Raw genomic sequence first — 17,842 nt, forward strand, 5'->3', positions numbered from 1 at the left:
TTAAGCACAAAATTAATGAACAATGACCTAGTATTTGTATTATATTAAGGCTTTCATAGCAGCTTCATATTATCCCTGCTGCAAAAGAACAACATAGTTTGTCACCAGAGAGTATGTGTTGTGTTTTAGATGCTGGTGTGTTAATGATGTTCCCACCAGGCATGCTTAACCAGCAGGACTTCCATGGTTAACCAGCTTTACTAGGTTGTAGAAACTCAAATTAAACTGATTTTACTTCAAAGGAACTGCATGAATCGTTTGAAATATGCACAGTGATCAGCTTTGATGGTTGACAGATTTATAGAAAAGTGCTGAACCGGAATGGAAAGTTAAGGCCAACCTGGTTAGGGCAGATAAATTACTAGCAGCTAGGGTATTTCTCCTAGAAATCTTGTTTATAATCTTTAGGAAAGCCCAAGAGGAGATGATATCTGAACTCAGGCAGCAGAAGTTCTATCTGGAATCTCAGGCTGGAAAACTGGAGGCCCAGAATGCAAAGCTGGAGGAACATCTGGAGAAGCTGACACAACAAGAACAGACTAACAAGAGTCGAGTGCTGGAGCTAGAGGCCAGACTCAGAGAGGTGAGTGATGACCGAGACGATTTTATGACGATGATAAGACACTCGGGGAGAATTCTGAACGATTTTTCACCCCAAAATCAAAAGAAATCAATAGGAAGTTGAAAACTGTTGTGCTCATTCATATTTTTGCAGAATCCATGACACATTTTTGAATGGAAATCATTTATTTAGCATTTACTTAAAATAGAAATCTTGTATCATTATATACTGTCAGTGTTGATTAGTTCAGTGTGTCCTTATAAAAGTGTTTATTTAATTAAGAGTATTAATTAAAGGTAGTGTATTAGGTAAAGTCTGTTTTTGAATCTGCATCAGGTTGCCATTTCTTGTTTTAGATCTTAGATTTTAATCAAGCTTTATTCAGTTATTTAAACAAAAATTTCATGTGGTCTCTTGATTAATATGAACATGTGATCAAGTTTTGAAATTGATGCTTTAGCTATAATCTGCTAAATGCAACTATAAGTCATGAAGGTGTTAAGATAATATGAACATTGACTTCATGAATTTCTGCAAAGCTGATTTGAAACTATATTGTAAAAAGTGCAATACAAATAAAATTGACTTAATGTACTCTGGGAGAATTCTGAACCATATTTCACCCCAAAATCAAATAAAAAATTAGAAAGAAATTGAAGTCTATTTTTTAAACCATTAAGATTTTTTTTGCATCATTCTCTGCATTTTTTTTTAAATATTCTCATTACTGTACTGGCTTTAATTTGTTGATTTAAATAATAAAAAATAAAAAAATCATGGTATGACAATAATTGTTTTACTGTAATTCAATTAAAAACTGTATTTGCAGTAATGAGAATAATCAAAGATTATATAAATGTCAAAAAAGTTAAATATTCAGAATGTTACAGTAATTCTGTCATGACAACTCTCTGAGAGAATGGCATGGTAATGGCAATGTATATGGCAATGTTGATGTATTTGGTCTTGGCGGAATAGATCTGCTACACTGCTGCTACTGCCAGTACATTCACAGACATTGCTGTGAGCATGTAAAACATGTAACATACATGAAATAACGCCCCGTAGCAGATCTACACAGGTGGAGCTGGGGAGGTGGAGGGTTTCTGAAAGCGCGCTGCTGACTGCTAATAGCAACACTATTGGTATTTGAATGTTGGGCTGCAGCTCAATGAAAAAGAAGTTGCTATAGTCTTTTCTTTCCTATTGTGAAGTATATCAGAGTGAAGTGGCTTCTCGAACAAGAACAAATGTAGGGCGGGGCTTGATTTTGTCCATGGGGAATTGATTGGATGGTTGTGGTTTGCTATTGGTGGTTCTCATGTGAGTGACAGGTTACCCTGCCCTTGCGTCGGTAAACATGTCCTCAGAGAAGAGAAGAGAAGAGAAGAGGAGGGAGGGAGGGAGGGGGAGTTATTTTGATTCAAGATTATGATTTTTTTTTTTTTTAAATGATGTGTACGAATAAATAATTTATATTAAATACTGCAATATGCCATTTTATGGTGGCTTAAATGCAAAAAAAAAAAAAAAAAAAAAAATCTTGAAGGTGCTGATGATATACTTTATTTTACAATGCAAAATATAACTCTGAATTGATTTTGGGGTGAAATGTGACCTGGACGTGTTTTCCAGTGGTTCACCCAGTAACTATGGTCCTGCTCCGTGTTCCTCCACAGATGGGTCTGGAACACGAGGAGCAGAAGCTGGAGATCAAGAGGCAGGTGACGGAGCTCACACTGTCACTGCAGGAGAGAGAAGCTCAGATCAGCAGCCTGCAGGCGGCACGTCATGCCCTGGAGAGCCAGCTACAACAGGCCAAGACCGAGCTGGAGGAGACGACCGCAGAGGCCGAGGAGGAGATCACTGTCCTCCGGGTGAGGATTTACATTGTGATGAATGAACATGAAGTGACTATGATTTCTAACATCTCCTTCCTTCTTCATCTTTTAATCGGAAAGCCAAAAGTTTAGACGTTTGTATTTTACTGAGATCAGCAGTATAGTGCAGTTTAAAAAGTATTTTATTGCATACTGTTTCACACACTACTTTTTATAAAACTGTAGACTGTATACAGTTATAAATTAATGGGATTCAGTCATCACTCTGTATCTGCCAATGTCTCAGTAAGATGATATTTAAATGCTTAGTTTTATGATTAAAGCTCTGTAGTTTTAGAACATATAATGCAATGCGATACAATGATGATCGAGAGATAAAATAAACAACAAATAAACCAAAAAAATGTATTGATAATCAAGTAAACCTGCTTCAGTCCAGTAAGTGTTCATCTTGAAATATTACTAACAATATAAAAGTTATTCTTATGTTTACTTTATAAAAATCACTAAAGATTTCACATCAAAAAGACATTTTTACAATTATACTAAAAGGCCTTTTACTTGCTAAAAAGTCTAAATTATCAATCAGACGTCAGTAAGCATGTAGTAGAGATTGTGCAACAGGTTTTTCAGCAAAGTTTTGATCATGTTGATAATTTAGAGGCCGTAAAAATTTGTGTATCAAATATGATACAGTAGGCTTTATAGGGTTAAGGAACATGATTAAGATTGACTAGTTTGACAAAGTAGTTTGTAGCTTGTCAAGCTAAAGTTTCAAACTAGCTTCTGAAGGAGCAACAGTTAATATAATCTACGTCTTTTCATGCCACCATATTGCCGACTCCACTCATCTGCTTTATGTCTCATCGTAGTGAATAATCATGTGTTCCTGTATAATCTCTCTGTGGACCATTGTGTTCCTCATCTTCACAGTGCTGTAAACATCTTCCCACGCTCCTCTGCGGTATGCGAGGTTTGCAGCGCTCCATTTCCATGCATCTATGACACGGTTTCATCCTTGCGCCCAGCTACTCTCATGCATGACATCACACCTGTCATGATACTCGAGTTCATTTCACACCGCCGCTGCGATCTGCTCGAATGCACTTTACTGCAAAACTCCACGCAGCACTCTGGCAGAGTGTGCACTTCTTGCAAACATGGCAATTTTCACTCTCATTTTGTTTCTTTTTTTTTAAGGCCCATCGGGATGAAATCCAACGCAAGTTTGATGCCCTGCGAGACAGCTGTGCGGTATGCAAATGAGCTTTTTTCTGTATCTGACTCATCAAATGTGAAATCATCTGACCCACACCAGTTTTGCCTGTACAGATAGAATATGTGGATGGTGCAGTTTCCATAACCAACATCTGAGTGAGAACTAAATCATTAAATAAAAAAGTACTTTTTTTTTCAATATCAGGATTTTAGTTGGTAACTCTTTATTTCGATAGAGGATAGTCGACATTAGACATTCTACTAACTATAAGTAACTTTGCAACTACATGTCAACTAGCAGTCATTAGAGTATTAATAGACTGTCTGCTTAATATCTGCTAACACTTTATTTTGATGCTCCCCAACAGACATTCTACTGACTATAAGTAATTATATAAGCAAGTACATTTCAACTTATTCTACTAACCCTAACCCTAACCTAACAGTCTACTAATACTTAGTTATTTGACATGTAGTTGCAATTTAAAAAGAGTTAGTTGACATGTAGTTGCAAAGTTAATTACAGTATAGTTAGTAGAATGTCTAAAGTGGACGAAGTAAAGTCTAACCTTTTAGTTTAAAATTTCAGTACACTATCGTTCAAAAGTTCGAGGTGGTAAGATGTTTTTGATGTTTGAGTCTGCATTTTTTGATCAGTAAAAACAGTAATATTGTGAAATATTTTTATTTAAAATAGCTGATTTCTATTTGGATACACAGTGGCCGCCATAAGTATTGGGACAGTAAAGACAAAATTGCTCTGTTAGCTGTGGTGTCAAGACATCTATAAATATGATTAAAAGATTAATATGAGGCAGAAATACAGAATGTCACATTTTATTATTGGCTGTTTCAACACAAAATGTTTTACCAACTAAGAAGTACAGCACTTTTAGAGTTTCATCCCTCTGCCTAATGTGAGCATAAGTATTGGGACGGTTTAACTTAAAGTAAATGTAAATATGTAAAAGCTAATATTTAGTTGTAAATCCCTTGCAAGCAATCACGGGAGCGAGTCTGTGACCCATACACATCACCAGACTCTTGGTTTCACACTTTGAAATTCTTTTCCAGGCTTTTAATGCAGACATTTTCAACGGTTGCTTGTTTTGGGGAGTTTCTGCCTTTAGTCTCCTTTTCAGCTGGTGAAATGCTTGCTCAATAGGATTTAAATCTGGAGACTGACTTGGAATGTCCAGTTTGGAATGTCCTGGAAAAGATAGATACCTCTGGCTAGCTTCAGCAAATGACAACGACCAGGTCAGCTGAGAAAATCAACAGCAGTTGATGATAGACAAATGACTCTAAAATAACTGTCAGTAAAATCACCAGCAACCTCCAGAAAGCTGGGGTGATGGTCTCACAATCTGCTGTTCGCAGGAGACTTCACCAACAGAATTACAGAGGATACACAGCAAGATCAAACATCTGATCAGCACCAAAAATAGGAAACACACAGAGATGAGCCAGTAGAGTTTTAGAACAGAGTTTTATGGACAGATGAGACAAATATTAACCTTTATCAAAGTGGGAAAGTAAAAAGTGTGGAGAAAATAAGAAACTGCAAATGATCCAAGGCATACAAGCTCATCTGGAAAGCATGGTGGACGTAGTGTCTTGTCATGGGCATGCATGTCCGCCTCTGGAACAGGCTCACTCATCTTTATTGATGACTTATTCAATGATAGCAGCAGGAGAATGAATTCAGAAGTGTACAAAAGAATCTTGCCTGTCAGTGTTCAAGAAAATGCCACCAGACTCACTGGGAAGTGCTTCATATGGCAATGGGACAATGACCCAAAACACTAGTACTGCCAACTCAATCAAGATTATCATGGTAAAGAAATTTTGGCCAAGTCAGTCTCCAGATTTAAATCCTATTGAGCAAGCATTTCACCAGCTGAAAAGGAGACTAAAGGTAGAAACTCTCCAAAACAAGCAACCGTTGAAAATGGCTGCATTAAAGGCCTGGAAAAGCATTTCAAAGTGTAAAACCAAGAGTCTGGTGATGTGTATGGGTCACAGACTCGCTCCTGTGATTGCTTGCAAGGGATTTACAACTAAATATTATGCTTTAAACCGTCCCAATACTTATGCTCACATTAGGCAGAGGGATGAAACTCTAAAAGTGCTGTACTTCTTAGTTGGTAAAACATTTTGTGTTGAAACAGCCAATAATAAAACGTGACATTCTGTATTTCTGCCTCATATTAATATTTTAATCACTTTTATAGATGTCTTGACACCACAGCTAACAGAGCAATTCTGTCTTTACTGTCCCAATACTTGCGGAGGGCACTGTATATTGTAAATTGTAATTTATTCTTGTGATCAAAGTTGAATTTTCAGCATCATTACTCCAGTCTTCAGTCACATGATCCTTCAGAACTCATTCTAAAATGATTAGAAAGCTCAAAAGATCAGCATTGATTTGAAATAGAAATCTTTTGCAACATTATAAATGTCTTTACTGCCACTTTTAATCATTTTAATGCATCCTTGCCAATCAAAAGTATTAATTCCTTAAAAAAATATTGACCTCAAACTTTTGGATCTGCATCATTTTATTCGGGTTTTTTTCCCCCAGTTCATTTAATACAAATAATCTCTCAACACAAATATTGTATGATATTTAGAAAAGAATTATAAAAATAATTTTAGATCAAGCATAGCATGTCACACCGCTGTTATTTGTTGATATATCATGTCAAGTCAGGTCACCTTTATTTATATAGCGCTTTATGCAATACAGATTGTTTCAAAGCAGCTTTACAGTGTCAGGAAAATGATTCAATGATGCAGAGAGAGGCTGTACAGCAGCTCTAAAAGAAAATGGTGTCATTGTTCGGCTGAAGTCAGTTCAGTGTTGATTCGGTTCCCTTGTAAAGATCATCAATTAAACCCCAAACGAAAACACATGGTACTTGAAAATAATGCCGTCCACCATTTTATCAGGTCATTTTCAAATGCATCTGTTTTCAGACATCCAGAAAGTTGTTCAGCCAGCAGTCATTGATTTCAGGAAGGGGTGCTTTTGTTTGCATCGCCCCTGGAGTGTGTTTCATTATTATCAAGCACAGAGCATCTCTGCCCTACTTTCACTGTCCACCCACACTCAAGCTGTTTGAGCGTCTCCACCGCTCCAGCTCAACCCATGCAGTATTCTCACCCGGCCCCAGCGCTGTTTTTAGACGCCCATCTTCTCTTCTGTGCTGAGGGCTTATATTACATTTTTCCTTCATCATACTCCTTTGCAATTGTAGCTGGAGCTCAGATGAACGTATAAACTTGGAAATGAGAATTTCATTGGCTTATTAAAATGAAAACACCGGGGTTTGTTTTTATAAGATGGGAAATACATAAGCCAAATCAAGCATCACTGTTATTGTTGCTCATACTTAAGGTTAAGGGTAGTACTAGTTATTCTCAGCGTTGAAGTGTCTGAAGCCTTGCTGTCTGTCTCCTCTCTCTGCTGACAGTGGGACTACAGACAGGAGAGCGGTGTTTGCTCTCTGATCTGTCTTTCTTAAGCTCTTATAATCCCAGCCCCTGGGTGACGGCTTCTTTCCACTAAACACGCTTTGATCTTCTCAATTTTTGAGCTGTATTATGTACAGTAAGTGTATAAAATAACATTGTATTCCTATGCTCTTTTATTTTGTTTATTAATGCACATCGTGCATCACTGAAAACAGTGCTAAGATGCTTTTTAGCACCTTAATTTTTTGTCTCTTGACTATAGATGAATAATATCAAAAGTCATTTATTCATTAGTGGGGTAAGAATAATTGAATAATTTAATATTTTCTGCTATGATAACTAAATTAGCAAATGTTTCTTTTTATTTCCCTTAATAACACATTGGCTGATGCATAATCATTTAATTTTCAGTCAGAAATTGCTAGTAAATTTCACAATTAATTACTAAGAAAGGGTTAGTAGTACAATTAAACATGAAATTTTGAAGTAGAAAGACTGAAATATTAACTGCATTTTTTTACAATGTGCTAAACTTTTATAATGTACTTTTATAATTTAAAAGTAAATGCACATTGTTCTTAAGAGTTTTTATTTTAGTTTTATTATATTTTAATTAGCTTTTATTTTTATATTTTTAGTTTTCATGTTCATTTTAGCTCTATTTTTAACGATTTCATTATATGCTTTTGTCATTACATTAGTTTTTTTTTAAATATTGCTATTTAATGTAATTTATCTTTATAAATTTTAAAATTAATAAATTCATTTATAAATGTATTTATTTTATTTATTTATTTCTAGTTAATATTTTAGTGCTTTTTAATTTAAACTTATGTCAGGTTATTGCCAGTGCAACATTTCTAATTTTCATTTAGTTTAAGTTTTTCAACTAATGGTTTTATTTTATTTTATTTTATTTTATTTTATTTATTTTATTTTATTTTATTTTATTTTATTTTATTTTATTTTATTTTATTTTATTTTATTTTATTTTATTTTATTTTATTTTATTTTATTTTGTTTTATTTTGTGCTTCAATTTAAACTTATTTCAGGTTATTGCCAGTGCAACATTTCTAATTTTCATTTAGTTTAAGTTTTTCAAGCAATGATTTATATTATATTATATTATATTATAATATATTATATTATATTATATTACATTACATTACATTACATTATATTATATTATATTATATTATTTTATTTTATTTTATTTTATTTTATTTCAATTAATAAAAATGGTTTTAATAGTTTTAGTTAATTATAATAACCCTGCTTAAGGGAGGCATCTTTCCCCATATTATCCTATTACTTTTCTAGTCTATCATATTTCCACTTGAACAAATATATATATATATATATATATAATACGCACATAGCAACCAGCATCATACCAAAAGCCAATCAGAAGAAGAAAGACAGATGCATTTTTGGATTTAGGTAAAAGATGAAAACAACCTAAACGCAGGCTAAATAAACTAGAATGTGGTAAAATGTGTGTTTTTTGGTCACTCGTTAAAGTGGGTCAGTGTGTGTGAGCGTGGCGCTGTGCCTTTAACAGTAATGACAATAATAACGAGCGCTGAAACCTCCTCCGCACCAGAGGAGTGCTTGGCACTGCTGCTCTCCTTGGCGTGCGTCAACACACTTGACCAACACTGCAATTTCATGCAAACCTGCATCTCTTCTGTTTGTCAGATGGAAGCGTTCTGAAGCATTGGAAATGTTTGAAGTGAAACGAGAAAACAGTGATAAAAATGTTTCAAGTCGAAGAAGGGTTTCTGATAAAGTTCAGAGTCACTCTGCATCATTCTTGGAGTGATGTTAAAGTCTTTAAGAACATCCCTGACACTCAACGGGATTAAATACACGCCTGTTACACTGCAGGAGTTTTTTAGGACAGGACCGTTAAGAGCGTCAGGAAGACATTAGGAAGAAAGATGGGGAATGGCATCATGACAACATGATCACGCTGTTCTTTTAGCAAGATTTGATCTGGACCACTTTGCAGCTTAGCATGTAAATACCATGCTGTATGAAAACTACATAGTTTATGGCCATCATTCTGTACCAAGTTTGTAAGATTTTTTTTATTGTTTTTGAAAGAAGTTCTGCCTTTATTAGCAAGGCTGCATTTATTTGATCAAAATACAGAAAAATCAGTAATATTGTGAAATATTATTAGAATTTAAAATAACTGTTTTCTATTTGAATATATTTTAAAATGTAACTCATTCCTGTGATCAAAGCTTGAATTTTCAAGTCTTTAGTGTCACATGATCCTTCAGAAATCATTCGAATATGCTGATTTGCTGCGCAAGAAACATTTCTGATTATTATCAATGTTGAAAACAGTTGTGCTACTTCATATTTTTGTGGAAACAGTTATACATTTTTCTTTTTAGTATTCTTTAATGAATAGAAAGTTCAAAAGAACAACATTTATTTGAAATAGAAATCTTTGTAACATTATAAATGTCTTTACTGTCACTTTTGATCAATTTAATGCATCTTTGCAGAATAAAAGTACTAGTTTCTTTCAAGAAATGTCTTACTTTGCAATTAGTGATGCAATTACATCACTGTTTTTTTTGCACCTGCATCAGGTGATCACGGACCTGGAGGAGCAGTTGACGCAGCTCACGCAGGAAAATGCCGACCTCAACCGACAGAACTTCTACCTGTCCAAACAACTGGACGAGGCGACGGACGAGAACGAGGAGAGGCTGCAGCTCAAGCAGGACGTGGAGCGCCTGCGCCGGGAGGTGGCTGACCGAGAGATGCACCTCAACAACCAGAAACAGGTAAAGTGAACACAACAACGACACACAACTCCCATCAGCAGCTGCGTGAGTCACAGACACATGTAGACGCAGCGGGAGAGAGATGTGGGCTGAATTTAAGAGCCCACCGCAAGTGATGAGCAGCGTTTAAACAGATGCTGCTCACTCTGAGGATGTTTAGCTGTCATTAGCATCTCGAAAGTGACATTGTTCTATAAAACATACTGCAACTCTAAGAGTTCAAAACGTCCCGAAACTTTTGTATTGAAACTTTCATTTTAGTTATTCTGGTATTTAGTTATTTCTGGTACCATTGAAAAGTTTGGGGTCAGTAATATTTTTAAAAAAAATAAATGAATACTTTTATTCTGCAAAGATGCATTAAATTGATTAAAAGCAACAGTAAAGACATTTATAATGCTACAAAAGATTTTTAATTTTAAATAAATGCTGTGCTTTTAAACTTCATTTCTGAAGGATCATGTGACACTGAAGACTGGAGTAATGATGCTGAAAATCCAACTTTGATCACAAGAATAAATTACATTTTAAAACATTAAAATAGAAAACAGTTATTTTAAACAGTGAAAATATTTCACAATATTACTGTACTTTTGATCAAATAAATGCAGCCTTGGTGAGCAAAAGAGACAAAAACATTAAAAAATCTTACCGATCCCAAATTTTGAATGGTAGTATATGTGATCATGTTCTTATTTTTTTCTCGATCTGATGTCCAAAAAGTTGTGCAGTTTATTTGCAGTCCATATTTGCAGTTTAGTTTCAGGAAAAGCACTTTTTCCTGGGAAATAAAGATTGTTAAAGTTTGTGATATAGTAGAGTATGTTTTCATAATTTGTCATAATATGATCGTTTTATGGCTTGCAAAGTGATGACACAACAAATAAACAGCAAATCACAGCTTCCCCCCTCAGTGCCAAAACAAAGCTGTTTAATAAACTGGAAAATGATGCTCGCAGGTTCTATTGTTTTGCGTGTTGATGGCTCAGCGAGATGAGAGGTGTGTGTGTGTGTGCGTGTACGGTGATGTATGCGCGTGGGACGTGTGTGTAGGTGTGCAGTCCTCGCTGTTGTATAACAGTAGCGGATGGTAATCATAGACGCTGGTAGGAGGCAGAGATGTGTCATATTCACTCGCTGCTCCCCTCTGCCCTGCCAGCGTTGGACTTCACAGGGGCAAAAGCACGCAGGCTATATTTGGAGACTCTCTCTCTTTCTCTTTCGGTCCTTGCCTTTATGAAATGTGGTGATATCCAGTCCTGCCACTGAGATGCACTTCCAAGCACATCTGCCGGATGCAAGACACCCTCGAGCCCCCCGCCGGCTCTCCGAGAATCAATTCCGATTGGCAGCGACTCTGAATTCCGGATCTGCTAATGAAAGTCAAAAAGGAAAATATCTGCAGCTTCCTTTCCATATCTATCAGCATAATTTCGGCATCATATCCTGTAGCTTCTTAGATCCTGTCTTGTTGGTTTGCAGCAGATGTATTGAATAAGTTATCGCCGATCTGTTTCATTTTATCAAGGTTCTCGGCATCATAGAAATCCGGAAATATCTGGTCATTTTAAAATGGTAATTTCCAGACTGGAAAAGTCTTGGAAATTAATAAAATCTTTTAAAAAAAAAAAATCATGGCAACTTCTATAATGAAAATATGATTTATTTAAATAATATAAAATGTTATACTCTTCTGCTAATAAACATTTTATCTGCTAGACACTATCTATACATGTGCACCAATAATGTGATTTGTTTCTTTTTACAATAATCAGAGTAAGGACGTAATCACAGTAAGATGTTTTCATGACACAAGCAAAAGTCTTCACTCCCATTTACATGCAATTTTCATTATTCTGATTATTCACTATTATTTTTACCACCATTCTTCACATACCTCAATGCACTGCACGAATGATGAACTCACATACATTAGGTGTGTTACTGACCACTGTTTTAATCTACTTATTGTACGTCAAATGCAAAACACATTTCTACGGACGTATTGGATATTATTCGGCGCCGTGATGAACATAGCAATGCCGCTGTAAACTACAAATTGATGATAAAAAAATTATCCAGTAATTATGAACAACTGCAAAAGCCATGGAAAATTAAATGATTGTTTGAGTAACATTATAAGTGTCAAAGAAACCTGGAAATATCTGGTAACTTTAAAATCGTAGTTTCCAGGCCTGGAAAAAGTCTTTTATTAATATATAAATTAATAATTAATTAATAAAATCTTAAAAAATCATGGAAAATTAAATGATTACTGTTTGAGTAATAGTTTGATAGTATAGAAATTATGAATGTGTGTGTGTTTGTATGTGTGGTCCCCACAAGGATAAGAAATCTTTGACCTTGTGGGGACATTTTTTGGTCCCAATGAGGAAAATAGCTTATACATCATATTAAATTGTTTTTTTTGAGAATGTAAAAATGCTTGGAAAAATTTTCTGTCAGGGTTGTGTTTAAGGTTAGGGGATAGAATATATAGTTTGTACAGTATAAAAAACATTGTGTCTGTGGAAAGTTCCAATAAAACTTGGAAACCCAACGTGTGTGTGTGTGTGTGTGTGTGTGTGTGTAGAACATCGAGACGCTGAAGACGACATGTACAATGCTGGAGGAGCAAGTTCTGGAGTTGGAGACACTAAACGATGAGCTGCTGGAGAAGGAGAGACAGTGGGAGAACTGGAGATCTGCCCTGGATGAGGAGAAGAATCAGGCCGAGCGCAGAACCAGAGACATTCAGAGACAACTGGACAACGAGAAGCAGAACAGGTACAGAAACACACACACACGTTTACACTGGGAGAACTGGACAACAACTGGATAATGTCAGAGTTGTGGCCTAGCAAACCTGGTGCTACACCATGGTGCTCATGCAGCCGACACGAGTTTAAGTCTGGCTAGAAAGCGCAAAAATTAAAAAAAAGAGTAGATCAAATGTCTCTGTTTTCTGTAGTCTAGAAAAAATAATTGATTTGATCAAATCAATGATATTTTCTAGCTTTATACAGTGAAAAATGCAAAAAAAAGATTAATACATAAAGTTAATTAGTATACAACTAATATAAAATGTATAAAAATATATACTTATATATTTTTATTACATATATAAATAGTTACTATATTTTATTTTAAATACATTATTATATAAATTCAGTTATTTTATTATTTATGAAAACTGCAAACTAAGATATATTAAAATAGTTAATATATTTTATAAATTATTTTTTTAAGAAGAATATTAAATTGTGAATAATGTTAACAGATAGTTATAATTAATGCCATTTATTAATACAAAAATAATAAATAAATGCATATATTTAATGCAAATATTTAATTTTTTTCACTCTATGTTTATAAAATGTCTATAAAATATTGGTATTGGTAACACTTTCATTATTAACATTAGTTAACTACTTTAGTTAACATGAACTAAGAATGAACAATACTTCTACAGCATTTATTAAACATTTACTAATACATTATTAAAATCAAAAGTTGTATTTGTTAACATTAGTTAATGCACTGTGAACTAACATGAACAATGAATGACAGTATTTTTTATTAACTAGCATTAACAAAGATGAATGAATGTTAGTTCATGGTAGTTAATACATTAACTAATGTTAACAAATGAGACCTTATTGTAAAGTGTAACCAATATTTTCAATGCTTCCACCGCAGATTGTTATTACACACAATAAATCCTTTGAGATGTAATAGAAATGACATTTGTTGGTTCAGAAAAATGACAGAATTCTGCTGTGACATATTTATATAACTATTGGGCATAATCAGTGTACACAAACTAGTTAATGTGTTAAAAGTTTGTTAAAATAGTGTATTTTCTAAACGTCCACAGGGCCAGAAGTGCCCATAGTTATATAAGAGTTACATAATGAACATTAAGTATAGAAATAGAAACACTGAAGTAAGAGACATACTGTGCCGCTCGAACACTTTACTTTTTGATAACTCCTTCTCCCTCGTTTTCCAGACTCCGTGCAGAGCAGCGCAATTCTGAGTCTCGTCAGGCAGTCGAACTGGCAGTGAAAGAACATAAAGCTGAAATCCTGGTACTGCAACAGGCCCTGAAAGACCAGAAACTCAAGGCTGAAGGTCTTTCTGACACTGTAAGTGTGTGTCACTGTGGATAAAAGCATCTGCTAAATTTCTACATACATGCATACTTACTCTGTGTTCATCAGCTGAGCGATCTGGAGAAGAAACACGCCATGCTGGAGATGAACGCGCGCAGCCTGCAGCAGAAGCTGGAGACAGAACGAGAACTCAAACAGAGGCTCATGGACGAGGTGCTTCAGTTTACTAGCACTCAAAGCACGCATTTACCAAATAAATAAATGAAGATGAAATATTGATTTGAGCTGAAATGATCAAGTATTGAGAGCTGTGTAATCGTGCGTCCTTAGCATAACCAGTGTGTGATGCTGTAACTTTTTTTCTCAGCAAGCAAAACTGCAGCAGCAGCTGGACATGCAGAAGAGCCACATCTTCAGACTGACACAAGGACTTCAGGACGCGCTGGACCAGACGGACCTTCTGAAGACCGAGCGAACAGACCTGGAGTACCAGCTGGAAAACATACAGGTGCACACATACATGTAATGTTAAAAATAAAGGCTTTTTATTGGCATCGATGGTTCCATGAAGAGCCTTTAACACTCATGGAAACTTTCCAAGCCACAAAAGGTTCTTTATATTGGAAAAAGGTTCAAACCAAAAATTTTGAGTGGGTCCTGGAGTGTGTAGTCAAAGAAACAGCAACAAACGTAATTCTAAATATTTTACTGACTTTTATTTTGAAAGACGTGTGTGAACGCTGTTGACTGTTCTGTCAGATGCAGTTTGCAGATGCAGTTTTCTCAGGCACTCATCAAGAAGAATGCCTGAGAAAAATGCTTTGTCCTGATTCAGTATCTGCTGTCAGATAAGTTGTTGTCAGGCTATATGTCAGTGTCATTATTCTAAAATAATTTTCATAACTAACTCACCTCAGACAAACTTTCCTGATCTGTCCTCTTCAATTCTGCGCTCGAATGTGGACGCGCGTGCTGTATATCACTTCACTATATACAGTCAAACAAAAATTTATTCAGACACCTTGAACATTTCATTCATTAATACAGTTTATTCACTATAGTTTAAAAAATGGTAATAAAATATGACAAGATCTCAGAGTTAAACTGTGTCAGAAAAAATTAATCTTAATTATGTCAGATAACACTTAAGCAAAACATGGTCAAAGTGTCTGAATAATTTTTGGTTCCAAATTTTTATCAGTTTTACTGGTAGTCCACTGTATGAAGAATTTTTGGGTATAATATGTCACAGTTTACTTTATTTTGCTATCCTCACTTACATAAATGAACTATAGTGTCCTGCACCCACTAGTAAAAATATATATATATAAAATATAGGTCTGAATAATTTTTGGTTTGAATAATTTTTGGTTTGACTGTATAAAGAGCAAAAGAAATCGCGAAAGCATGCAACGTTGTAGTTACGTTGTCAATTAGTAAGTCAAGTACCAATAAATTACGTAAATGGTACGTTGTGTGTCAGCTGGGAAGGATTTGCATGCAGGTATGATGTTAATTCTATTCATCAGGATCATTGTCCATATGTTTTATTAACAGTTCACGTTAGTATTGTGTATTTACCATGGTTACTGTAGTTTCCCTATAACCTTAACCCAAAATCCTACTTTATTTCACTTTGTGCTACTTTCTATATTTTTGATGACTGGTGGCTCATACCAACTTTATTGTAGTAAACAAAAACTAGTTTGGGACTGCTATTTAATAGCATTACCTTATACTGCTTATTCATCAATGTTAGTGATATTCTTACAATTTAGATGTATGTTAAAGGGGTCATGAACTGCGTTGTTTTATCGTTTTATAATGTTTCCTGGGGTGCACTTATAATGTTAGTATGCTTTTTACATCAAAAATTGTCATAATTTAGAAATAAAAAGCATTTTCCTACCCTGATTTTAGCCCTCTTATTTGAACGCTCTGTTTTAAGGGGCGTGTCTTCTGTGAGACTTCAGTGTAAACGCCCACTGCTGTGATTGGCTAACATCTTTGCATATGAAATAGCTAAGTATTAATCTCTCAAAAACTTTAAGCACGTTTTTACTATTACAGCTCTCAAGGTTAACTAATCATGAAAAGTGTTGATCATAGCATTACATTAGATCTATGGCATAATATTTAGATCGTGGCACGAAAGGTTGCAGTGATGAACATTGTAGTCGATCACAGACATGTTGTTGAGCGCATGAAAGCAGTGATCACATCATTGCAACTCAATTTCTGCACACTAACGAATGCTTTCATCATAACTAACAGTGCAAACGCGATGTAACTAAGAGATTCGTTGAATAAAACGGGAGTTTTGGCGCATGTCCAGAACTCAGTCACTGATAAACTTGCGCTTTTTGATTGACAGCTCAATCACATGCTCAATCACAAATTTTCTAGCGATTGTAAAGGGAGCGTTCTTTGATCACCAGTGGGCGGGGCTAACGTTGCAATGATGAAGTAGGCGTTGACCCCTTCATGACCCCTTTAAGTACTTGTATGTGTGTGTGTCAGCCATTTCTGAGAAATAAATACTTCAGATCGCGGATTATTGACCATGGGAATATGTGGGGTCACATGGTCAAACCAGTTGAGAACCACTGCTTTAGATTATTAAAATGTACTTCACACTAAGAACTGTTTAGGACACTTTTATACAAAAATGGATTAAATAATGCAAAATTATATACCCTATTTTACAGTTATGTATGCAGAATAGGCAGAATGCTAGTGTTCCTTTCCAAACATACCCAAAGGTGTGTTCTAAGAGCAGTGTGGCTCCCCCTGCAGGCGGCGTACTCTCACGAGAAGGTCAAGATGGAGGGGACCATCACCCAGCAAACCAAGCTCATAGACTTCCTGCAGGCCAAGGTAGAGCACCCCTCTAAGAAGAAAAAGGTCAGAGTCATCCGCTGTAAATTCACTTCATTAACTAATCTGACTAACTGCTTGCTGAGCTGCGCATTAGGTGTCCCTGGAGCTACATATGCAAATAACCGCATACTAACCGTGCAACGCGTCAGCCGATCAGAAATCTCATATATATATATATATCCATATATCCAGCCGCCCTAAATATGTGAGTTGTAGAAAGGGACACCTAATTTGACTAGATATCTAGGGTTCGAATAGCAGAATAGAGTCCTAGCATACTGAACTCCTGTAGCTGGGCACATGAGCCTGGGCGATTCACTTCGTCTCGTGTTTTGGGTGCAGGGGCTTTTTGGCGGCCGCCGTCGTGAGGATCTGCTGGCGGCGCTGGCAGCTCAGGGGCAGACACAGGTGCCCGCTGTGCCCGCCGTGGCCCCTGTTCCCCTGCAGTACAGCGACCTGAAGTCTGCGCTGGAGAAAGAACGTGCCCGCTGCTCAGAGCTTGAAGAAGCGCTGCAGAAAACACGCCTGGAGCTCAGAGAGGGTGTGATGTCGTTCCAAACATTTACTCATCTTCTCTGTTGTTAAATTTGGAAACTGCTTGCTTGTTTTCATTTTGCTAACAATGAAAATATCATACAAATCTCCTTTTGTGTTCCTCAGAAGAAAGAAAGTCATATAGGTTTGAAATGATTTGAAATTACATATTTTACACATATTGTTTATAGAGTTCAAAAGTCTCTGCTTAAATTATGACAAGAGAGAATAATAAAACAGACTATAATTATAACTACAAATATTGCAATATACACTACTGTTCAAAAGTCTGGGGTCAGTAAGATTTTTAATAATATTATTATTGTTAATATTAATACTTTTATTCAGCAAGGATGCATTAAATTTATCGAAAGTGACAGTAAAAACAAAATATATTACAAATATA

General features: G+C 35.5%; 1 protein-coding gene across 8 annotated transcripts in view; it reads left to right on the forward strand.

Annotated features, from left to right (window-relative positions):
- LOC127517054 (citron Rho-interacting kinase) overlaps positions 1-17,842 on the forward strand; it is a 56,448-nt gene that overhangs the window by 22,807 nt on the left and 15,799 nt on the right. For 7 of the 8 annotated variants that reach the window (XM_051902125.1, XM_051902126.1, XM_051902129.1 and 4 more), the window contains exons 13-22: positions 409-583; positions 2,242-2,439; positions 3,604-3,657; positions 9,710-9,907; positions 12,501-12,694; positions 13,920-14,055; positions 14,131-14,235; positions 14,390-14,530; positions 16,819-16,926; positions 17,245-17,443. In XM_051902125.1, coding sequence (XP_051758085.1) covers positions 409-583; positions 2,242-2,439; positions 3,604-3,657; positions 9,710-9,907; positions 12,501-12,694; positions 13,920-14,055; positions 14,131-14,235; positions 14,390-14,530; positions 16,819-16,926; positions 17,245-17,443 — 1,508 coding nt within the window. The remainder of the gene's footprint in view (positions 1-408; positions 584-2,241; positions 2,440-3,603; positions 3,658-9,709; positions 9,908-12,500; positions 12,695-13,919; positions 14,056-14,130; positions 14,236-14,389; positions 14,531-16,818; positions 16,927-17,244; positions 17,444-17,842) is intronic. The other variant, XM_051902128.1, reaches the window with a different exon arrangement.

The sequence above is a fragment of the Ctenopharyngodon idella genome, chromosome 8 (assembly GCF_019924925.1).
Source record: "Ctenopharyngodon idella isolate HZGC_01 chromosome 8, HZGC01, whole genome shotgun sequence".
Taxonomy (NCBI): domain Eukaryota; kingdom Metazoa; phylum Chordata; class Actinopteri; order Cypriniformes; family Xenocyprididae; genus Ctenopharyngodon; species Ctenopharyngodon idella.